This window comes from Xyrauchen texanus, chromosome 7, assembly GCF_025860055.1.
Source record: "Xyrauchen texanus isolate HMW12.3.18 chromosome 7, RBS_HiC_50CHRs, whole genome shotgun sequence".
NCBI lineage: Eukaryota > Metazoa > Chordata > Actinopteri > Cypriniformes > Catostomidae > Xyrauchen > Xyrauchen texanus.
In genome coordinates, this window is record NC_068282.1 from 42,246,154 (window position 1) to 42,271,491 (window position 25,338).

At 38.0% G+C, this 25,338-nt stretch overlaps 1 protein-coding gene across 1 annotated transcript in view; it reads left to right on the forward strand.

Moving 5' to 3' along the window:
• The first annotated feature begins 284 nt into the window (after positions 1-284).
• abcc6a (ATP-binding cassette, sub-family C (CFTR/MRP), member 6a) overlaps positions 285-25,338 on the forward strand; it is a 28,167-nt gene continuing 3,113 nt past the window's right edge. The window contains exons 1-30 of the mRNA XM_052130178.1: positions 285-462; positions 1,508-1,684; positions 2,125-2,250; positions 5,012-5,149; positions 8,180-8,299; positions 9,318-9,379; positions 9,473-9,604; positions 10,208-10,414; positions 11,217-11,394; positions 11,549-11,710; positions 11,903-11,995; positions 12,623-12,826; positions 12,956-13,102; positions 13,250-13,337; positions 13,948-14,017; positions 14,153-14,279; positions 14,546-14,722; positions 15,131-15,298; positions 15,410-15,602; positions 15,733-15,811; positions 17,890-18,007; positions 18,118-18,325; positions 18,934-19,244; positions 19,438-19,637; positions 20,294-20,420; positions 20,667-20,768; positions 20,954-21,100; positions 22,167-22,325; positions 22,565-22,731; positions 22,907-23,101. Coding sequence (XP_051986138.1) covers positions 421-462; positions 1,508-1,684; positions 2,125-2,250; positions 5,012-5,149; positions 8,180-8,299; positions 9,318-9,379; positions 9,473-9,604; positions 10,208-10,414; positions 11,217-11,394; positions 11,549-11,710; positions 11,903-11,995; positions 12,623-12,826; positions 12,956-13,102; positions 13,250-13,337; positions 13,948-14,017; positions 14,153-14,279; positions 14,546-14,722; positions 15,131-15,298; positions 15,410-15,602; positions 15,733-15,811; positions 17,890-18,007; positions 18,118-18,325; positions 18,934-19,244; positions 19,438-19,637; positions 20,294-20,420; positions 20,667-20,768; positions 20,954-21,100; positions 22,167-22,325; positions 22,565-22,731; positions 22,907-23,101 — 4,424 coding nt within the window. The 5' untranslated portion in view covers positions 285-420. The remainder of the gene's footprint in view (positions 463-1,507; positions 1,685-2,124; positions 2,251-5,011; positions 5,150-8,179; positions 8,300-9,317; positions 9,380-9,472; positions 9,605-10,207; positions 10,415-11,216; positions 11,395-11,548; positions 11,711-11,902; positions 11,996-12,622; positions 12,827-12,955; positions 13,103-13,249; positions 13,338-13,947; positions 14,018-14,152; positions 14,280-14,545; positions 14,723-15,130; positions 15,299-15,409; positions 15,603-15,732; positions 15,812-17,889; positions 18,008-18,117; positions 18,326-18,933; positions 19,245-19,437; positions 19,638-20,293; positions 20,421-20,666; positions 20,769-20,953; positions 21,101-22,166; positions 22,326-22,564; positions 22,732-22,906; positions 23,102-25,338) is intronic.

Sequence of the window (25,338 nt, forward strand, 5' to 3'; positions counted from 1 at the left end):
AATGAGATTGATAGAGTTTATAGGGTGGAGAGGAGGGGAGAGCATTAAGGGTGGAGATTTTTTCAAATGTTGTCACAGAGCTTTGCTCAAACCACAGTGCTGCTTTGATAAAGAACCTATACGTGGGAGTCTGGGAAAGAGAGACAGATAAATAGAGAAGGAGTGAGACAGAGAGAGAGTTTAAGAAAGAGAACTGGGAGGAGAGAGTGAATATAACCACCCATCTAAGCAGCTGTCAGACCAGTGGTCAAAAAGAAGACATTTACACAGGTTCTCAGGGATAAGGAGTGACAAAAGTGAAAGAGAGAGTGAAGGAGATTCAAGGAGAGTTTGACTTAGATATTGCTCTGTGTTATAGAACAGTTTAAAGAACAAGGATACACAGCAGAAAAGGGTACAGCTGCAGGACCAGACGAGTGAATGGATGCCTTTTGCAGTCTAAGTGGACTTGATCCTCTGTGGGTGAGCATCTAATGTTAGGCCTTGAATCATGAATAATATTCATATATATCTTATATATTCATTTTATTTTTTGTTTGTGCCAAATTTATAACTATTATAATTTTTTAATGTTTTAAAACAATGTTTAAAAATGTTTTAATTTTATAATAATATTTTATAATATTTAATAATAATTTATAATAATAAAAAATATTATACAGTATAACTTTTTTTTTATATATATTTTATAACTGTACAATGCATTAAAATTGTATTTAAATTTGTAATTGTAATTAATTTCTTTTATTTTTATTTTTTAAATATATATAATGAAAATTCTTTGGAAATATATGTATATGATGCAAAGACTTGCCCTGACCAAGAACCAGAAAATAACTGTATTTTACTGTGCTGCTTAATTGTTATAACTTTCCATAGAGATGTAATATTTAATATATGTGTCAACTTAAGTTATTAAGATGTTATACTGTGGTCATATTTTAGAATAAGATTAATTTTACATGACATTTGATATTTTGAATGAGCTTGCAGATGGTAATAATCAAGAGTTGGTTGAGGCCTGGGTGAGATCTGAAGGGAAAATACTTCAGACTGTTTCCCAATTAATTGTATTGACTGAGTCCAATCACAGGACTTAAATAATGGAACATAACAGAATAGAAAAAACACAAAAAAGAGGCAGGCCCATATATCCTGTGCCATTGATGATCTAGCTAAGCCAAGACAAGCATTTGATATACTGGAAAAATGTGATTGTAACACAATTCATATTCTAGACATTTACTAGTTTGGTGCCCAACTACCAGTCCAATATAAAATGCACCAGCATGCTGTAAAAAGCATAAAACGTACAACATTTTAACCTATTTTTGGATGTTCTGGAACATTCAGATCATAACTGGTCTGTGCGTGGACATGGTTTGGATTAATATAGTGTTGCGTATAGCCATTGTATCTATTATTTAATTCAGAAGGAATTTAGTTTGTCTAATATCATATAACTGGTCAAAAATCACCAATACCACACCCTTCTCTTCATCTCTAGGACTGGAACCAGACATGGTACACGCATAACCCTGAATTGAGCGACTGCTTCCAGAACACAGTACTGGTGTGGGCTCCATGCATCTACCTGTGGGTCTTCTCTCCATTCTATTGCCTTCATCTGTACTGCCATGGCCGAGGTCGGCTGCCCCTCTCTTCGCTCTGCAGTGCCAAGCTGGTGAGACAGACCACTAAAACTTGTTAATGTTATACAAGCCTATCCTATGCTCATAAGTACCAGCTATGTGGGCTGTAAAACCCAAACCAGAGAGTAACAAAACAAAGTGAATGTGGTGGTCTGGGTAGACTCAGGGGTCGAGTTCACGCTTAAGTGGTTAAGGAAGACAGAAAAAGAAAGTGGTGTGTGTAACCTCAGTTTGTTGTATAAGTGTGGTTAGCACTCTAGTGAGCTGTGATTTCGATTTTCACTCTTCTGTTCGAAAACCCCTTTTGTTTGAAATATAGTTGTTTCTCCATTTGTTCAGAGTCAAGCAGATTCCCAACTAGCCTTATCATAATGTAAATCACACCTCTCCTCTACATATCAGTGCTCACCAGAGCTTCCAGAAGGGTGACTCAGTTCTTACCCTGATATGAATTGTCTTTGCTCTTTCACAGTTGTTGGGGTTCTTCTTGGCATCCTTCGGTTTTGTGGAATTTTTCTACATCCTGTTGGAAAGAAGACAGCAAATCGAGCAACACCTTGTCTTCTTGCTCAGTCCCATCTTACGCAGTCTCACCGTGGTAACGTAACCCTTAGGTTCCATCTTTATTATACATTTTTAAGTATTTATTATTGCAATTCCATTTGGTGTGACTAGAGAGACAGAAATTCCAAACATAGTCTTTTGACAACTCGTAATAATTACTACGGGAGGGCAAAGAAGATATAAGAAATAGGATGTAAGATATAGTACGACTTGGCTCATACAATAAGGTGTGACTTTCTTCCTCATAGAAACCAACCAATCAACAAACAAATTCAAATAAATACAATACAGGCATCAAATGTAACGCTAGCCTCCTGTCCAACACTTTATTTCAAGAAAGAAAACATCTGTGAACAAATTTGGTTACTTATTCCATATCTAGTTTTGCATTACAAATAGCTAATGTATGTCAAACATGTGTTTCTCTCATCTTGTTCCAAAGCCCAATGTTTTCTTTCTTCATGATACACAAATATTATTTTCCTAATGAAATAATGGTTAGGTTTAGGATTTGGGAAAAGGGTTAGACTTTATGGTTAGGTTTAGCTTTGGGTTAGGGGTTAAACGTTAATCGTTGGTTCATCATACAACTATTATTACAACTTGTCATGTGACAGAGTTGAAAATTGCACACTTTACTATTAAGATAACGTAATTAAGATAACTTAACTTAACGTGCTGACCAGGCAATTACATCAGTATGGAACATGGTGTCCAGGCTAAAGCATCCAAGAAATATAAGCCTAAATGACTGATGCATTACCCCCATACACAAATATACACTAAAGGTTAAAGCTTCATTCGTCAACACCTACAACCATTCCTGATAGTCATTCATTTCTCAACACACCCGTCTGTAATGTGGCTTCTAAACCCTTACACAGCAGGAACTGTTTTCATCTAATAGACTGTGACATTTCGAGGTGAGCTTGGTTAGGGGCACACCTACGAGCAAGCTAGTGAACACAATCTTACCATCTCTTTCTGTCTGCATATTCCATTTGCATTCTGCAAAGACGGACTCCAGACCAGACTCATGACCCATCTGTGGTCTCCTCAGACACCTAAGTAAACATTGGCTGGTTTCAAGGACAAAACACTTAAGAGTTAAACAGTTCCTTTTTGTCCCTTAACACCCTAATCAGCAGAAGATTGTGATCTTAATTGGACACATAGAAAATAAAAAATAAGCACTGTAATTGCTTAGCCAAGCTCAGAGATGCAGGTCAATAAAACCCCAGAAACCATCTAGGGTGCATAAAAGTAGCTTTTAAATTGCGAAAATATTGTTTTGTTTACCACCTAAGGTTTCTCTTCTGGGCTTGTATAATCAACAGTTTAGATTAAGTGAAAGCAACAACAACCACACATTTCCTAGAGTCCTACTCATGGAGTAAACCATTCTCAATGATCTCAATTCAGCTTTCACAACCCAAATGCTAACTTTTACCAATTTGAGACATACCACAAAACAGGACACAGACCTGTTAAAAGGGGCAATTTGGAGCTGAAGTCTGCCATAATTCTTAGCTACTCTTTTATGCTGCTGCTGATTTCACTGCGTGCTAGTGTTTGGAGCCACAGGATGCAGAGCTCTCTCTGTCTTCTATTGCTCTTAACACTCCAGTATAATTACTAGCTGTGTACCAAGTCTATGGTTGGAAAGAAACTTTAGCTTCCTCCCACTGTCCAGATGAAGAGTCATGGTGAACTATTATGAAACATGTCAAGTCAAAACACAACATCAACAATGCAGAGGTTCCATTTACGTGCTTTGTTTACAGTTTTTGCAAAACCGCTGTGGCCATTTTTCATTAGCAGGTAATTAAGAGTACCTTTTAAAAGTTTCACCTCATTTTTATGAGGTTATAAGGTTTTGGTTTGGTGGAGTTGTCCGTGGGGCTTTTCCAAATACCTCATCTGTACCACACCAGGAGGTTCTTGGTTACATAATAAAATGTTGCGCTACCTAGGAGATACTGCAACACATTAGATTTCCTCCAATAAAATTTTAATTGAATTGATCAAAACAACACATTATCCCAGGGATTGGGTAAGAGCCACTGTGTGACAGACTGGTTTGGATAAATGGAGAATGTCGAATGCTTTTTGGAGCAAGAAAAGTCACAGTAATTAAGAGAGATGTAGGATCAACAGAGGTCACATTTTACTGTTTTATTAGAGGAGGCAGCTGTGGTGGTAGACAGGGAAATCCCAGTATAACATCAAAACACAAAACTGCTGAGGCAAAAAAGCAAGGTTTATTTATGGATGGATTAGTCAGGTCAAATAAATGTAGAGTACAATTTTAAAAGTAGGGTTTCCCAAACATACCACATCTACCATCAATGTTTGGGTATATTTTGTATTAATTTGTTCCGTAGTAACTCAAATGTAATTTTTATTGATCCATCCCTGCTAAAACAACAGATTAGACCAGTTTAAGCTGGTCTCCCAGCCTGACAAGGCTGGTCTTTTGGCCGGTTTTAAAGGGGTTTGAGAAATTGTCAGCTCTGCCCAGCTAAACCAGCTGAACACCAGCTTGGCCAGACTGGTAGACCAGCTTAAATCAACTAAGACCAGCATAAACCATCAAACTATTTAGGCTGGTTTTAGAAGGGATATTTATTTAACCTATAGTAACCTACAAGGTGTCAATTTGCATAATTCACAACATATTCATAAGGTTGAGTTTAGATCCAGGGTAATTTTGTAAGTCAATTTATATCAACTTAATCATGAACTGTATTGATTCCAGTTGATAACAATGTCATTAACAGCTCTATGTTTGACAGGTTTTAGCTGTGTGTGTGATTAATTGGGAGAGAGTATGGGGATGTCGTTCCTCTGTCTTCCTGTTCTTCTTCTGGCTGTTGGGCGTTGTCTGCTCCCTGATTCCGCTTCATACAAAGATCCAGCTGGCTCTAGAGCAGGTGAGAGAAATGACACTGACACAGACACCTCCATTCCGAGGAAGTTCAATTTCACGCTTCATTCTTAAAACCCTGGACAAACCATTACATACAGCAACATACGGTCGCATATGGGCATATGTACACACATTCACATATGGATGACTGCAGCAAACACAGATGCACATGTGGAAACATACACATGCTAAAACACAAACACATTTACATGCTCAAACAAACATGAGGCATATGAAAAACATAACAGCACAACACACATCCTCATACAGCAGCATAACAGTGTCTACTTTTAGTACACTTGTTGATTCACTCAAGGTTAGGATTTGGTTTGTCACATTCATATTATAAGTTCAAGTGTAGTCCAAGTAAGTGTTAGTTTGAAACATATGTTTTATAGAGAAATATGAAATCTGACATTTGCCCATATTGGATCTGATGTGGAAGTATGAGTGCCATTTCTAAATTTAATTTTTTCCTTTCAATATCCATAAAAGAGATCCTGCTTTACATTTGAACACACTGACTTGTCTTAATAACAAGTGTTTTAAAAATGACATTCAGTACGGCAGTTATGTCAAAATCCATGTACAAATACATCTTTCCAAGACAATTCATGTCCATTTATTTTCAGCCCAAGGAAAATATCACAGCTAGCATGAAAGATAATTTAACTTTAGAGACCAGACTAGGCAATTCTGACCCATATCGCCAATAAACTGGGTCAAAACATAAAGACAGGTAAGCATATTTCTCACTGCCAGACTGAGTTTATACTTGAATAAGAAAGAGAAGACATTTGGACTGCCCTACATTTTGACCACCAAAACTACTCTGTCCTTGTTTTTTATTTTATGGTGTGGTTAAGAATATAGCCTCTATCTTGGCAAGGGGCTCCACAGCCAAGCGGATGTCTGCTACAGATTTTCTCAGACGAGGCTTGTATTTTAATAGAGTAGCCAGGACTTCAGATAGAATGCTATATACAGTACACCAGGAAGACAAACTTAGAATCCACTATGTTTTTAAAAAAAAATGCATGCACAGCACATGAACAGCACATGTGAAAAAATGTGTAAATATAGCTGCTTTCGACTCCTCACCAACAAATAATGGTCAGAGGCTTCAATGGCAGCGATCTACGAGTTTCCAGATTGTAGCGTGTCTGGAGGCCCTTTACGGCTCTTATCATATGTAACTCATTTATATAAAGCAGGCCATTAAAGAGTTTTTTTTTTTTTTTTACCATGATTTGCCTTAAACCTACACTATGAAATCTTTTTTGTTAAAAAATAACAAAATGTTATTGAGAGAGTGCAACAAAAATTCTTAACAGGCAAGATATTTTATTGATATGGTTTATGTATAGTTGTATAATCACACACACACACACACACACACACACACGTAATCAGTGCAGAACTTTTCACTTGCTAGCACACGTATGTATTTTCTTTATAATGGCAATAATTTATATAAATAAATCCTTCAGTCCAAGGCTTTCCAAGGACATGTGAGTCTTGAAATTATGTTGAGCACAAGTTGGTAACAATGACAATCTATAAATTAGTTACTACTGTGGTCTATTTGGCCAGAATATCCAGCAATTATAAAAATGTACAAAGTTTGACCTTATCAGACTACCAATCGTTATGTCTAATGTTAACGAACATTGCCTAACTTTTGTAACATCATTTATTTCAAAACATCAATGTTTCTAATAAGTTAAAACAACAGCGTAAGACATGGCACTTACCTGCTCAGATTACATGTTTTCGGAATCCATGTGACAAACAACCGGTTCCTTGAACCACATTCATCCACTCAGAGGAGCATAGCTGAAGCACAACCAAAACAATGTTATTCCGTAAAATGTATGCAGTTCTATTTTTTAACCACTAGAGGGCCAAAGGTTACATAGTGTAGCTTTAACTGTTCAAAAGAAGCTTTACTGTGTTGTTAATGCCCATGCACACCCACATCATCTGACATTAGGCAAAGTCACAGCAAGAAGGGGCAAGCCCACATGGCACAATTTCTTATAGAATAAACAGCAGATCATATTTTTACATCAATCCTTAGTTTGGGACATGACATCACTCGATTAACAACATCACTTGTCTCCAGCTTTCTCCATCAACAAGCTCTTCAATGCTTTGTCCGAGAAATCTTTCATGATATTTTAATTGACCTTATGTGAAATGCCCTCACAATATGGCCCTTGAGCTACAAGGTACTTTAGATGTTATCTTGGGTTTGATGTTCATCAACAAGATGTGGTTTAGAGAGTTCCCCTGCAGAAAAGACCAGCTTAACCAGCATGAAGTTCTCATGCTGGTCTTTGTTTGTTAGTGCTGGTTTGGTGTTGATCTAGCTGGTGGAATAGCAGAGCCATATTGTTTACCAGTATAAGTTTGTGAAGCTGGTCCCTGGTACAGTTATTTAACCAAGGAAATTCCATTTAAGCTGGGTTCACACTGTTCTCTTGTCCTAGGTCTTTGATCGCTTAATGTAACATGTTCATTGATGTCCAATTAATTGTCTTTGTAATTCATCTTAGCCTCAGACAAAGTTCTGGAAGTGTCTGAAAGTGTCTGAAATTTTGTGTTGCAGTTGTGCAGTGTGACTGCTCCTACAACACCCAGTCAACGCTGTCAAGGGGTGCGATTAAGACCAAAGTCTGAGCTACCAAGTGTACCGGACAGACATACTGTCGCAGTGTGCCATGATTTTACCCAAGATCTCTCTGGGATCATAGTGTAGTCTGACAAGCAACCATAAAAACCATACAGTGTGCACCCAGCTTTATCCAAAGGTAATTCTAGATAACCAAGGAAGTCTTGCTGGTTAAGCTAGACTTGTTGGTACACCAGCAACATATAAAGAATGTGTTGTCAACAATGGGAAGTATTTGGATCTTGAAAAGAATAACCTCACTTTACGGGAAATCCTTGGTTGTGGTACTCATTTAAAATGGAGAGTCTGACTGAAATCTCTCTCTTTCTCTAAACTCATTCTGTTTTCTCTGCTTTCAAGGGTTTCTCTCCGGATATTGTGCGGTATCTGGCCTTTTTCTCTCACTTTGCCCTGCAGTTGGCGCAGCTCTTCCTTAGCTGTTTTGCAGACCGGGCACCTTCAGGCAAAGCTGTCCTCAAGGTATGAAAAGAATAAACTCTGCAGCTTGAAAAGCCATCCCCCAAAATAATACATCTCAAACAATCCTGTGGTGAACTGCTGTTGTCTACTCTCAGTTTTACGTAATAGAGTAAACAACCCCTCCCTTTTGTAGTGAATTATGGTAAAGGCTGTAGGGCATCCTACAACCATCTCCTGCAACTATGTGGTGCCTAGATTTTAACTACACTCACGACTCTGGAAGTTTTTCCGAATTTAGATTGTCTCATCTACATATACACTCAGGTTTTATGTGGTCTTACTGCCCAGATAATGATACATGCTTATTTTAAAGAAAATTATTGACTCATTCCACCTACAGTTTGGTTGTATGCAAATTACACACATAGCTCAAAGCAAAAAACTATTTCACAGAATGTAATCTGCAGTCATATGGTTTTAATCCCCTCATGAGATAATGATCCAACTCACTGTCCTGCTCCAGAGAAAAACAAGGAAACAAGAGGAATGAGTGTGTTTGTGATGAGGTTGAAGCCACAGACGTCAGTACCACACCCCTTGATCCCCTCCTGGCTTAGTCACTTCCTGTGCTGGGTTATTCTCAATGTCCTGAAGATTGAGAGAGGAGGAGTGAGAGAGAGAGAGAGAGAGAGAGAGAGAGAGAGAGAGAGAGAGAGCATGAAACTGTGGGTGGTAGTGTGTTACTGTGGCACATAAGGCACACACAAACACACACATACAGTACGCATTGAGGTCTTACTCTTACTCACAAAGTTTCTCTGTTTACTCTTAATTCACTGTTGCCAAATATGATTTCTAACCATATTCTCCTTCCAAGAAAACAAAACTGAGAATCTTCTTTTTCCAAAAAGGACTGTTGACAGTTTCACACCTGGCTACATCTTTTGTGCATAATGTTAGAACACATTTCAACAGGTCTTGTTATAGTTAATGATATATTTGAATCCCTAGTATATTTTGTTAAGATTTTGACTGTTTGATCATTCTGACAACCAATCTGTTTGTGTTTTTTTCTCAGAACTCATGTCCTGTTCAAGATGCATCATTCTTGTCCAAGATGCTCTTTTGGTGGTTTAGCGGGTAGGAAATGAAATATGTGAAAATACTCATGTTTTAAATGCTTTTTGGTCCAGTTCAAGTACTTCAAAGGTTTGTGTGGGGTTGTGGTTCCAGGTTAGTTTTTAAAGGATACCGTTCTCCACTACAAGCAGAGGATCTATGGAGTCTGAGAGAAGAGGATACATCTGAGAGAATCATATCGGACCTAGAGGAAGAATGGACAGTGGAGCGCACCAAGTTACAGCAGTAAGTGCTCTAAGAGGCCGTTCAGACCAAATACGTTCTTGCACTAAAAAAGTCTAGATACAGCACAACGAATATAACAATACGCAGGTGTCTTGAGATGCATCTTTAAAGATTTAAGTTCTTTTTAATTGACCCAGTTTCTAAAAAAGCAGCGCCTAAAAAAACATTTTTGGAACAGCTCCAAAGGCCATTGAAACATCAAATGTGTTGGAATGGCTAATAAAAAAAATCATCAGACATGTGCCACAAAATTGGTTTTTGATGCTGTTGTGGATATTCCTTATGCTTTAATCACATTTTCATCTGAAAGATGCCCACAAAAGGAACAGGCCTAAATTATGTCAAGAGGAACCCTACTGCATCCATGTTTGAAACAGGTCAATTGGCTGGCTTGTTAACACATTTCAGCTTTGAACATCCAGTATGTTTAAGTCCTCTGAAATGCTCTTTTAAGCCCTTATTGGTTAAATTTTACAATTTGTGAAAACTTGTCTTGCGTTGTGGTGCAGGATCTTTTAATGTCATTCTGTTTTCAATTAGAACATCTGTGTTTAAGCTTTAGCACCAATTCCTTATGCACATTTGCCTCTTCTCCATCTACAGGCAACAGAACTACCTAAGCAACAGTATTGCCTTGGGATCTCGACTACCAGACCAGGCTCAACTCCTCAGGAAGATCCAGAAAGAGCAGAGTTCAGGATTCTGTCTCTTACGAACATTAGCACGTAGCTTTGGACCCTACTTCCTTACCGGGACACTGTGCCTGATGTTCCATGATGCTTTCATGTTTGCAGTTCCACAGGTTCTAAGGTGAGAAAACCTTATGTAAGAGAAATGAGTCACCCTGGCCTGGTGTTCAGTTTGAGCCCATAAACATTGAACTTTTAGAGTATTGGGCTGTGTTTATGAAAAGTTCTGCCTTCAAATAAACAGATTCTTACAAAACACAAAACTCTTTGCTTTTCAAGAAAGCTTGCAAGGTAATCAATATATTTTTAGAAGAGACATCTTACAATATCTTGGGATGAAAACAGGAAGTGGCAATGTGCGGCAGGTGCTTGAGTCAAAGACGCCATTCCAGCCAGACAGAGATCATACTGTTTCTGCCCACAGAGATGCAATTATGGCTTCAAGTCTGAAAACTTGAGAGAGTGAGAGATGACCACAGCCGTAGACATGCTAGCTTCAGAGAGAATAGACAGCAAAATCAGTCAGTTACTAGTGAACTTCAGCAGGGATATCGAAACTATTGCAAGTAGATCTATTGTACTGGGATCTATTGTCGGAAAGATATGGGCATTGGTGAAAACTGGAAACATTCAAGGTCTTCTGCCCTAAGAATAACTGATGTGGGTTTTCCAGCATTTGGTTTGCATTAAGAAATTTTTTTTTCCAGTGGAACATGCAACTTATTGTTAGGCTCAACAAATCTACTATTTTTAAAAACTACATTTTTCAAAGAAAACGGTGGGTTTAAGCACTACAGTAAACTTGTGCTTGACCACATGTGGTCTCTTTGATAGGAATCCAGCCAAATAGGTACACCAGCAAATTAGCAAATATATTTATAAAGTTCCTTCATTCACTTCTGTCTTCTCTTTCTTTTTTGAAGTCTGTTGTTAGGCTTTATGAAGGACGAGGAAGCTCCACTGTGGAAGGGCTATTTCTATGCCTCTCTTCTATTCCTACTCTCTTGTCTTCAGTCAGTCTTCAACCACCAATACACATACACTTGCTTTACTGTGGGCATGCGGGTGAAAACAGCTGTCATGGGCCTGGTTTACAGAAAGGTAGGCAATCTCCCCAACATAAGACGTTGCTATACAGTATGTAAACATGCGAGATGATTGGTCCATTCAAAGGGGAATTTTCCAAAACTTTATCATGTTGTCAACCAGGGGCCTAACGGTGTTTCTTTCTTTCTTTCTTTCTTTCTTATGGAAGTCTCTTGTCATGAATAGTGGAGCACGCAGAACATGCACAGTGGGGGAAATAGTGAATCTTGTCTCTGCTGATACCCAAAAGATGATGGATTTTGTAGTGTATTTCAATGCAGTGTGGCTGGCACCCATTGAGGTCACACTCTGTCTCTTCTTTCTTTGGCAGGTAAGGGCACTATGACCACATATAGTTCCTTATTTTCATTACGTTCAGTCTCCTCAGTTACTGTCACCCTGGTCCAATTAGAAATACAATTATTAAATGTATTCTTAGCGAGATTTTGGTTGAATGGTTATTGTTTCAGCTTCTGCATTGCACAAAGAAAAATGTGTGTCAATCAAATATAACTTCTTTCAGCATTTAGGACCATCGGCTCTTGCAGGCATCGCCACAGTGATCCTTATTTTCCCTTTGAACGGATTCATTGCAAGGAAGAGAAGCAAACTCCAGGTACTGTACTGTTGTAACACATGATTCATATCTTCTAATTATCTTCCATTTGAGGCCATGATTCCTTAGCTTGAATCATTTCAAAGAAAGATGGATCATTTTGAATAAGATTCTCATTACAGGAGACAGAGATGAATATTAGTTTATATCCTTAATCAGCTCATCCACTAAGATGCTTTTTAAGACAGCAGACTGTAGAGGATGGCTCAGTTTCCTCCCAGTGAGTGCTAAAGTTAGCGTGAAGGGTCCACAGCTGGTTTAGATAGTGAGGTGAGTGCAGTATCGGTGTACATGTTGGATTTGAGCTTCTCTCGCTGCTTTTAAGTTCTCCACATTTTCTCCGAAGCAAAGCAACCACAGTGCTGGAAAATGGCAATAAAAGCTATTAGTTAAATTTCTTTTAAGAAAACAACAGACATTTGGCATTACACTGCTTGAGTCAATCTCTCAGCTAAGAGCCATAGTATTCTAGGAATGGCAGTTAGTAAATTATTGCCTTCTTGAATTTTATCAATCATTATTTTTGAAACTGACAAATATAGTAAATGGTGTAATGTTTTACTAAGTCGTGTCCTCTCAAGAGCTCTTGATGTTTTGACTGTTGGCTGTTGTATGTCCATTCCATAGGAAATCCAAATGAAGTACATGGATGGACGGGTCAAGTTAATGAACGAGATTCTAAATGGTATTAAAATCTTGAAGTTCTATGCTTGGGAAAAGGCCTTTCTGGAGCAGGTCCTGGGATACAGAGAGAAGGAGCTTAAAACTCTGAAGAAATCTCAGATCTTATACTCTGTGTCCATTGCCTCCTTCAACTCCTCAACATTCTTGGTAAGAAAAGAGAGTGATTCATATATTACAGCCTCAGGGCTATCACATTTAATGCGGACAAACTTGTGAGAAGGACCTAAATCTAAATGTTCCAATGTGCCTTATACAGTTATTTACATTTTTTGCCAGATTGCTTTTGCTATGTTTGGAGTTTATGTGCTCATTGACGACAAGAATGTTCTGGATGCTCAGAAAATCTTTGTGTCGATGGCTCTCATCAACATCCTGAAAACTCCACTCAGCCAGCTTCCTTTTGCCATGAGCACAACCATGCAGGTAAAGATTACATAAACTATCACAATTAACCTTATGCCCTCATTATTTAAGGGTGCAGTTTCTGATTAGTTTGCCTATTTATTAATATCATGATTTTGGTAGACTACTAATCTTGATTTAAATGTACAAATGATTCCTGTGTTCCAGGCTGTCGTCTCTCTTAAGCGTCTGGGGAAATTTCTCTGTCAAGATGAGCTTAAACTAGACAATGTGTCCAGAGACCCGTTTAAATCTGGTGAGCGGTCACTTGATGACACATATTAATTTTTCAGCAGATCAGCAAGGCTAAAAACAGACTCAATATTATCTGTACACAGTGAGACTTTCCCTCTGTCCCTCTCTTCCTTGAAAAAATATGAATGGAAGTGAGACAAACAATAGTTTGGTAATAGCCTCAAAATTTCACAGTTGGACATTAATACTGTTTCACTTCCTCTCACTGGCCATAGCTCCAGTGAGAGCAATTAGAGATCTCCGAAAACCTATTGGATCAGCCTATATAGGAGTGTGGTATCAGTGCAGTGCTCTCTGCTAGATTATTTAAAGGTAAATAATTATTTTGAATTAATCAAAGGCGTGCTTGTTTAAGATAGTGAAAACTGTTATTTTAAAGATTACGTAATTAAAGTGAGTCTACGATTTCACAAGATGCTGGAAAAGTCTATATAGCCAGAAGAACTCACCATAATTGTAAGTGTTCTGTCTCTCCAGAACAATTTGTGCTTGCGACACAGTTGCGCACTAGTCTGTCTCCAGAAATTGCATGTTATAGCAGGTGATTAAGGCATAATATGTTATATGCATTATTTTCTTTTCCACTTTCGTTGTCCCACATTTTCTTTCAGGTGAGGATGGTTTAGTGTTTGAGAATGGAACTTTCAGCTGGTCTAAAGATGGCCCTCCATGTCTAAAAAGGTATAATAATTCTGAACGTTTCCATAATGCACCTAAAAACACAATAAAGCAATTAGCATGGAAGCTTCTGCAACTCTACACTCAGTTTGTCTTCTGTGTATGTGTGTGTGTGTGTGTGTGTGTGCATGTGCGCAGGATCAGCGTTAAAGTTCCCTGTGGTTCGCTCGTTGCTGTCGTCGGCCATGTTGGCAGTGGAAAATCGTCGCTGCTTTCTGCCATGCTCGGAGAGACTGAAAAAAGAAGCGGGACCGTCTCTGTCAAGGTAAATACACTAATCAGCTATAGCTGTCTATCATATATATTTTTAAAAAAATCATGGTTGTACTGAACGGCATGTTATGACACCATAATGATACTTAAATGACAGTCCTGTCTTTAACGAACATAAAGAGCAGATTCATATATTGTAATATATATATATATATATATATATATATATATATATATATATATATATATATATATATATATATATAATATATAGCCATACAGTTGGTTCTCTGCATTGTCTCACTTCTTTCTATTTAGGGCTCCATTGCCTACATTCCCCAGCAAGCGTGGATCCAGAATGCCAGCCTGCAGGACAACATTCTGTTTGGAAGGGAAAAGAAAGAAAGCTGGTACCAGCGAGTGCTGGAGGCATGTGCCCTGCTACCTGATCTAGACAACCTGCCTACAGGAGATGCCACTGAGATCGGTGAGAAGGTGAGAAACCACAAACCTTACCCAAAGTTGGGAACTGAAACTGTAAGAGCTGAAGTTATAGATCCAATTGTCATATCCATTCAATAAGATCATAAGCCCTGTTGAAAAGACCAGCACTGCTTATCATAAGGATATGTTGTGTTTTGGATGCTGGTCCCCAACATGGGTTGTCCCACAAGCTTTTCAACTAGCTTAGCCAGGAAGATGTCCTTGGTCAACCATCTTCATCAGAAAGACCATGCTGGCTGACCAACATTTTTTGGTGGTTATGAACATCGCTATTCTGGTCCACAAGTTAGACCAGCACTAGTCAGTATGGAATTGCATGCTTTTGTAAGCTGGTCTTTTAAACAATGAGAACAATTGAGAAAGCATCAGTATGTAAATAGTATTTTATTTTTTTACTAGGGTATAAATTTGTCTGGAGGGCAGAAACAGAGGGTGAGTCTTGCACGTGCTGTTTACCGAAAAGCTGATGTCTATCTACTTGACGACCCTTTGTCTGCTGTGGATGCACATGTTGGTCAGCACATCTTCAACAAAGTCATTGGACCCAAGGGCATACTAAGAGACAAGGTGATTATCACTGTCGGGTGTAGCCTGCAGTTGGAATGTGTAATTTTCTTGCTAATGCTCACAAAATATTCCAAAAGCTAACATCAAGTTTTGTTTTTTTCTTTTTTACAGACACGAGTTTTGGTGACCCATGGAATGAGCTTCCTGCCTCAGGCGGATTTGATCCTGGTTCTGGTAGATGGGGAGATCTCAGAAAGAGGATCATATAAGGAGCTTTTGAACAGGAATGGAGCTTTTGCTGATTTCATCCATACATTTGCATGCTCTGAAAGGAAAGAGTGCCTTTCAGAGGACTTTAAAAGAGGTAATTTTCCTGTGCCGAGAGGTGCTATAATTTATTTTCTTTCAATAACACCACAAAGCTAACTGTCATATCCAAATGATGATTTGTTTTTGTTAAACCTTGGTTTTATGTTCAAATAATTTACTTGCAGGCTCCAGAAAGTCCTTAAGATTGAGTGTTGCAGACTTCATGCCATTCTCCAGGGATCTGTCCCAAGAGCAGCTCATTGGGTATGTGATTTCAGTGCTAATGCATATAAATGCATGTGATTTCAAATGACAGTCAGAAAAGGAAAACTTAGTCTGATATTGGTGCTGAATGGCTGTAGTTAAAGTTGGCTGAACAAGATAGTCTATTAAAGCTGAAGTGAGTAATTTCTGCTCCACTAGCGTTACCAAATGGAATTTCAATGGCTTTCAGATTCCAGAAAATCCCCCATCTGCCATTGGCTTTGAAGGGAATTAGTGACTTTTGTGAAAGGGTATATTTACAACTGTCAGCATTCATCATCAATTATTTATATTATTTGCATAATGGTTAGCTTATGCCTAGATCATTTTCCAACAACTAATGGAAGGAATTTTGCACAATAAGAGGGTTAACTATTGATTTGTGGAATGTTCAAATAATTAATGTTTACATCTGATCAAAGTCTTTGGCCAGCGATGAGTTGATTGGAACGTAAGATTAATTATTACAGTAATACTACTTTCATGGCCATTGAAAATAATATCACAAATAGATTTAAAAAACGTTTTATGGGCAATGAAGCTTTTCAGGATCAACAGATTTTTAGGCACCGACATGATTTGATAAAATACACCAGGCTTCCTCAGTACGCGGCCTGTGGGCCGGATGTGAGAGACAAATGTTTGGCCCTCGCTAAATGCCTGTCTACACCAAATCCATGACGAGTTTGCGGAACAAACTTCTGATAAAATGTCTATACACAAAGAGTCCATAAAAAATAAAAACAAAAAAACAATTTCACCCCTGCACAGTAGGTGGCGATGATGCTGTTGTACACACATTTATACCAGTATCCTGCTCTGCCCAGCTGTTAATGCTAGAGACTAATATATTAAGCGTTGTAAAAGCATTTATTTACCTAATTTGGTGTAATGTTATCTAGAACAGAACTTTATATTTGCACATTATTCCAAACAGACTCTCAAATCCAACTAATCTTCTTATAATGTCTGTATTAATGCCTGGATAATATAACACAAGGTAGCAAAGTTTGCTCGTTGCAGGGCTTTTTTGTTGAGTTGAGGTTGGCCGCACCCCCAAGGTGGCTTGATACAATCAGAAGTGTATTTCGCTGTCACATGGTCATTTCTGTCCTACCCTCTAGATAATTAATTTATGACCAATTGTTCTAAGGTTTGTGAGTTTTCTGCTCAAAAAGCGAACATTTTAATCATGACTATCATAAGAGAAATATAATTGCAAATAACCCAAAAATACTTCACACCATCACTCTGGAATTAAAAAAAACAATGAATTACATACTAATCACTTGTACTTTCTTATTAAATGACAGTTATAATTCAGTTATAATACATGATAAAACATCCTAATATTTAGTTTGTTAATTTTAAACATGGATAATACCTTACACGTTATGAGAAACATAATTGTCTGGGTTATCATCTGCATTAGATGCATTTGTCAATATTTGGTTAAAATCCTACACACGGCTGTGTATTTGGATGGTAGTGAAATAAGAAAAGTATAAATGTTCTTGAATTAAGCTTCATATGAGCTGGTAAGCCACAATTGAGAGTCGTTTATATTAAAGAACAATAAATGTTTCCATGACGGTCATAGAACAGTCCCTCAACTTATCAGTCATGTGATGAGTTGTGGTTTTATCTGATAAAGAAAAAAGTGGAGGGAGATTTTGTTGTGCTTTTTGTTGTGTTAAGGTTTGCCAGATGCGACAATCTCAGACTTGTTGTCACCAGTCCGAATTCATTTATAGCTCAGGAGAAAGTCAGTGTAGATTCTGTATTTAAGTAATTCTGTGTAGGATTGTTCAATTTCTCTTCTTCTTCGAAGTCCTGTAACAGATCATCCCATCCCAAACTCACACATTGGTTGCTGTGTTGGGCTTGACAGGTTGCTCAAATAAACAAAATAATATTTTGATAGTGCCACAGAGTTACACTTTAGGTGAAATCACACATACACACACACAAACAAAACATCTTGTGACTCTCTCTCAGCTGTAAAGGTTATTCTGAAATTCTAGGAACAAAGATTGTCTGATTACAACATGATTGATTTGATCTCACTTCTCTTTCAGTGGTGACACAAACAGCATTACAATGCAGAGTGTTGAGCCGCTAACCGATTCTGATGAGGACCAAATCCCAGAAGACCTAGGGAAACTGACTAAGGTTGATAAAGCAAGGATAGGCAGAGTAAGATAATTCGTTTTAAATCTTACGTTTGAAACATTACAAATTCCCATTTTTATTAACCACAGATGTATGACTTTTTGACTTTGTCTCCCTTTTCACTGTCCATATAGGTCAAACTTGAGTTGTACATTGAATACTTCCGCACCATTGGTTTGCCTTTGATTGTTTCCATTGTATTCCTTTATGCCTTCCAACAAGCTGCGTCTCTGAGTTATAATTACTGGTTAAGCTTGTGGGCTGATCAGCCTATCATCAATGGCACTCAGTTAAACACAGATTTGAAACTTGGAGTCTATGGAGCTCTTGGTTTTGCTCAAGGTCAGTAGCATCAAATGCTGTGCCTCAAATGACACATTATACACTGTGCACTTACACTATGCATTCAGCAATCTATTGTTTAAAATGTCTTGTGCAGTTTTGCTACACGGAAGCATTCAGCATTTTTCTGCTGATGGAAGTGACATTTCAAATGCATGCAATATGTTGCCGCTATCCTCAATCCAACACAGATATCTCAAATAACATATTCACAACATGGGGTGACAGAGCATTCACATTACATTAGCAAGTTGCTGTCTTCCCAGAAGTTTCAGTTGTTGCCATATTCACCATTAATTACAATTGCTTTGTCAGGCCAGTATTGTGGCCAGATAACCCTGCCCCTTCCACTATTTTTGTGAAGGAAACATTTGGGTACTAATTGTACTCTTTATCTCATAGCATTTTTCACTGTTAACACACTACTCACACTTCTTACAATACAAAATGGAGTAGAGTAGAGCAGAAGTATGTGATTTGAGACACAGCTCTTGTGTTTTCCTCCAACAGTTTCAGTTTTGATTCATGTTTACATATTTGTTCACAAAGTTGCTGTTATTCCCATATGTAACTTTTTTTCATGACAATTCATTTTTGTTGCATTTTAGGAATCGCCATATTTGGTACTACTGTGGCCATCTCCTTGGGGTGCATCATCGCCTCCCGTCACCTTCACCTGGAGCTTCTTAATAATGTACTTCACTCCCCCATGTCGTTCTTTGAGTCCACCCCTAGCGGCAACCTCCTCAATCGTTTTGCTAAAGAGATAGATGCCATAGACAATATGATCCCAGATGGGCTAAAAATGATGCTGAGTTACTTCTTTAAACTAATGGAAGTCTGTATCATCGTGCTGATGGCCACTCCTTTTGCTGCTGTTATCATCCTCCCTATGGCATTCGTCTATGCTTTTATACAGGTACGAATGAATCTGCATTTATGGGGTTAATGAAATTAGGTTAATTTGCTAACCACAAATGCTGGCATTCTAGAAGATTCTACCCACCTGCTGACACCAACAACACCTGAATCCACCAGGAATGTTGGAAATCATCAAAAGTCCTGACTGGGTTTTCACTGTAATCTCTCTCTTGCTCTTTTCACTCTTGAAGAGTTTCTATGTTGCCACATCCTGCCAGCTGCGGAGGTTGGAGTCAGTGAGTCGCTCTCCCATCTACACACACTTAAACGAGACTGTGCAGGGTGCCAGTGTCATCCGGGCATTCAATGAACAGTCACGCTTCATCATGGGTGCCAATCATAAGGTGGATCAGAACCAAACTGCTTACTTCCCCCGTTTTGTAGCCACAAGGTGAGGCACAATCTTTAGAGGTACAAGCATTCTCCAATTAAGTTAAACAATTACAACAATAATGTTAATCTAGCTCAATATAAATGTTTGGTCCCATTCATCCTTGCACAGCGAAATTCCACAGGAGAAATACAGTTATCTCAATTGGAATCGGCATGATCAGAAATTTTGTATGATGGACTTCCGGTGGCAAAGAAATTTCCCTACAGGAACTTCACATAGGGTTCAAGTTAGGTGAACTTTATCCATTTTGACCAGTAGCAAGCAGTTTTATTAGGCAGTGACCTCTGAGTGGGATGGTCCTTCTTGCATAGCACATGCAGGTTTCACACTCGCTTCTCATTCACCCAAGTCTTCTTGGCCTGTGAATTTTTCATGCAAGGGTGAATATGACCAAGTCTTTAGGAGGCGTTCAAACAGAATTAATTCTTGCATTCAAAAACAGTGTGGATGGAGTACAATGGAATGGCCAAAAGAGGTCAATCTTATGCATGTGCACATAGACCAACAGATAGAATGCAAGAATGCATCCTGATTGAATGCCCCCCTAACAAGTAACTTAACTATGTACTGTTGTGAGCATCCAATGAAGTACATTTTGATGTATTGGTATTGTGCTGACATTTAACCTCATTCAGTTATGTCTTTCGGTGCAGGTGGCTGGGTGTAAATCTAGAGTTTCTGGGTAATGGCATTGTTCTTGCTGCTTCGATTCTTTCTGTGATGGCAAAAGGAACCCTGAGTCCTGGGATGGTTGGTCTGGCTGTGTCACATTCACTTCAGGTGGGAACCATTACAAATATTTCAATGCAGAATTCAACATTACAAACACAAATATGACTTTCACTCTTGCACATGAGCTGCTGTAGAGTATTTTTCATTTGTGATCAGCCTTTTATTTAAATATAATGCAGACATGAAAATACAGTCAATAATCCTAGTTAAGCTATTACACAAGGACCAAGAAAAACATACCTCCAATGTGATCCTTTTATTTTCAACTCCTGAAATGCATTTACTGTCTCTCAGGTGACGGGATTCCTGAGCTGGATTGTAAGGGCATGGACAGATGTAGAAAACAACATTGTGTCTGTTGAGAGAGTGAAAGAGTACGCCGACACTCCAAAAGAGGTGAGTGTGGCTGTGCACATGTATACATTGCAGAAGAATAAAGACAAATTTTTTAGGTCACCATTTGTTAAGGACCATATTTTTCATTGTCAGTTCACATTAAAAATGTATAATACCACTATAATATCTGGTCAAAGCAAGCATTTTTAGTCTTACTTTTTCACTTTGAATTACATTATTTACAGGCAGCTTGGACCATAGAAGGAAGTTCTTTGCCACCATCTTGGCCTCAAACAGGGACCATAGAGTTTCATAATTATGGTCTTCAATACCGCAAAGGCCTTGAGTTGGCCTTGAAAGGCATCTCTGTTCGAATCCAAGAGCGAGAGAAGGTACCAGCAGAGAGTGTGTTAAAATAAACTTAGACTAATAAAATAAACTTCTCTACATGTATTACTACTCTTTTAAAACAATCCGTACCATGTGGCATTTAAAGGGATAGTCACACAAAAATGTCACTTCTGTTCATCATTTACTCACCATCATGTCGTTATTAACGCCTATGACTTTCTTCTTTGGAAAACAAGGAGATGTTTATAGATATCAAATATTGCATATTTCTTAAAAAAAGCACCATAAAATGACTTGTGCACTATATTTTAATTCTTTTGAAGACACATGGTACCTTTATGTGAAGAATGAAGCTCAAACTGAAGTTGTTGAATCGAAGTTGTTATTCATTTATAATCTTCTCCTCCATAGCTCTCAAATCTCATTTGTGAATGCGCTTATTCATTTACATTTATATTTATGCATTTGGCAGATGCTTTTATCCATTTATGTAAGTCGCTTTATCCAAAGCGACTTACAGTGCACTTATTACAGGGACAATCCTCCCGAAACAACCTGGAGTTAAGGGCCTTACTCAAGGACACAATGGTAGTGGCTGTGGGGATCGAACCAGCGACCTACTGATTAACAGTTCTGTGCTGTTTAGACCACTACACCACCACTCTTCGAGATTTTGAGAGCTGCAGAAGAGGGGATGTTTTTTATAAATCAATTAAAATTCAGAAAGTTCATCACACAAATGTATGGAAAAGAGCAGTTTGGACACTCTACATAATTATTTTATGTTTCATGGAAGAAAGAAACTAATTTGCATTGGAAAAGCATGAGGGTGTGTAAATGATGACAATTGTAATTTTGTAATTAGGTGAAATATACCTTTCAGAGGACAGAGATGAAAAAATATTTAACTACAAAATTATGATGTAAATAGGATGTTTAGGTGAAAAGCACATTACAGTAATTATACTTTTCAAACATTTTGTGGGATTGTAGTGATGGAAAGTGTAACTGATCATGTATTCAGTAATTTATTTGTCTGGAGGTTAAGCAATGTTAAAAAACAAAACAAAAAACAATCTCACTCCTTGGATCCTTTTATCCTAACAGATTGGTATTGTGGGAAGAACTGGCGCTGGAAAGTCATCTTTGGCTCTTGGAATTTTCCGGATCTTGGAAGCAGCAAAAGGAGAGATCTACATTGACGGAATCAATATAGCAGAAATCGGGCTTCAGGATCTAAGATCCCGGATCACCATCATTCCACAGGTAGTTAGAACTGAGTCTTACCATTACTCTTGGTCACTTCCCAGTCTAAATATTAAAATTTTCTCCTTTTAGTGACTCACCATCAAACTCTGCTCTTAAGTCCACTCAAATTATTCAAATTAGTGTAACACAAATTACTCAATAGTTGCATCTCATTTTCTTATTGTGACAGTATTTCAATTAATTATGGATCTATCCATTCATCACTAATGTATTTAGCTATTTTAATATTCTCACAGGATCCAGTGCTGTTCTCTGGATCTCTTCGAATGAACCTTGATCCATTTGATGACTACTCTGATGAGGAGGTGTGGAATGTTTTGGAACTGGCTCACCTCAAAAACTTTGTGTCTAAACTTCCAGATAAACTCAATCATGAGTGCTCAGAGGGAGGAGAAAACCTCAGGTATGAGCATCCAAGCTTTCGTGTTGCAGCCATAGCATTTTAATTAATAAATACCTGAGTCACTAAATGAATCAAGCAGAATGGTCAAAGGACCAACTTGTTAATTACAAAAATATGTCGTTTTGTGCATCTCTAGACTGGTGACTTAGTTCGATGTTCTCCTTTAATCCTACAGTCTCGGTCAGAGACAGTTGGTATGCCTAGCAAGAGCTCTTCTCCGAAAGACAAAACTTTTGGTGCTGGATGAGGCAACAGCTGCATTGGACCTGGAGACAGACACCCTGATCCAGTCTACCATCCGCAGCCAGTTCGAGGATTGTGCTGTTCTAACCATCGCACACCGCCTCAATACCATTATGGACTACACAAAGTATGTCATGATTGAAAACCATAAAACAGTGGTTCCCAAACCAGATAGCCCATGTACATCTCTGAGATATCTGTTTTAGATTTTCTTAATCTAGAATGCATCACAATTTAATTACCATCTGCTAAACCTTTTAAAAAGATCAGATTTACAAAAATGTTAAATCATAAATGTCTCAAAGACATGCTAAATGTCTTACAGACATCAGAGAGGAAACATCTTATAGACATATTGCAGATGAGCAAACAACCTAAAAATAAAGTCTTCCAGACGTAAACACACACATGAAATAGAAGTCTGATTGATATACGAGTGCTATAACCTTTTTTTTAGACCTTTTTTATCTTTGATTATTGTCAGTGACCCATTAACCTGTCTCACCTAAACATGCAGGCATACTCACATTTTTGTAACTGTAGTAACTAAATCCAATTTGCACATACAAATACATTTAATACTGTAAATAAGAACACTTGTAAAACAAATAGCGATTGAAGTTGCTTACCTCCTCTTATTAGATGACCTTCGTCTTATGTGGCACACAATTTGGTAAAACTTCCAGACATATTTTATATGGGAATGTGGACAGTGTCCTGTGACCTGACTGTATGACATATTAACAACAACATTGGCAAAAATAATTTACTTTTGTGTTAAACAAGTTAAATTGATCCACGACTATCAACTTTCTTTGTACCCATGCACTTAGGTAGCACTTGAAAAGCCCACCCTTTTTTAATTCAACATTTTAAATCTGACTGTTTCTCAACTTCTTAGGCCTTAAAGGATAGTAAATGTGTAAATAGGCACAGCTATTTGATGACATAAGTGTTTTAATCAAAAGATTAATGGATCGACAAATTGAAGCTTCACACGAATGCATTTTTGCGTCCGTTCACACTGTTTTTCCACCGTTTACCTATGTAAACACACATTATCCATCTTTTTCCTGGGGGTCTTACAAATGTGGGTGGGAATTCTGCCAGAAGTTGTTCTACAGGATTCCCCAGCTCTGGCTGCAGTCATTTTAAGACCCTGTATACAGCTGGTAATAAGACACTTTTCGGATCTGATATGGTCCGCGCTAAATATAGCTGTAAAAGGGGTGCAAAATGTTTTGTGACTGAATCACAAAAACACATACAGATGTAGTCAAAAACCACATTGCATTTGAGGTTTAAATTGGTATCCAGATGCGTCCCGGACAGCAGCGAAGCACCACCACTCACCAGTCAATCACCCTCCGAACAAAAGTTTAAACTAACATGTGGATTTAAAAGGAAATAACTATCCGATTGGAAAACTTGAAAAGCAATTACAGACCCAAGTATAAGAACTTCACAGCTCTTCTTAAGTGTGTCTGTCTGATTTAAACATGCAGGGTGACAAGATGACAAGCACACACATCTTAAGCTGAGCTAACACAGGTACTCCGCTAAAACAACTGATAATTTTGCTCGAAATTTTGCATTTGTGCTTATATTAAATCTCAACTGCACCAGGGAGAGACAGTGAGTCGGTTTTGTTTGTTTTGTTGTCTTTATATGCATGATCAGTAACACACTGATATAGAGATTGATGTATACTGGCAGCCAAAAGTTTGGAACAATGTACAGATTTTGCTCTTATGGAAGAAATTGGTACTATTATTCACCAAAGTGGCATTCAAGTGATCATAATGTATAGTCAGGACATTAATAACATGCAAAATTACTATGACTATTTTTTTAAAAAAATCCTCTATGTGCAGCAATAACAGCTTTGCAGATACTTGGCATTCTAGCTGTCAGTTTGTCCAGATCCTCAGGTGACATTTCATCCCACATTTCCTGTAGCACTTGCCATAGAGTCTAGTTACAGTCTAGTTGATCCCACAATAGCTCAATGGGTTTGATCCATAACACTCTTTTCAAATTATTTGTTGTCCAATGTCTGTGTTTCTTTGCCAACTCTAACCTTTTATTTTTATTTTTCTGTTTCAAAAGTGGCTTTTTCTTTGCAGTTCTTCCACTAAGGCCTGCACCCCTGAGCCTTCTCTTTACTGTTGTACATTAAACTGGTGTTGAGCGGGTAGAATTCAATGAAGCTGTCAGCTGAGGAAACGTCTATTTCTCAAACTAGAGACTCTGATGTACTTCTCTTGTGTAGTTGTACATCTGGCCTTCCACATCTCTATCTGTCCTTGTTAGAGCCAGTTGTCCTTTGTCTTTGAATGTAGTGTAAACCTTTGTATGAAATCT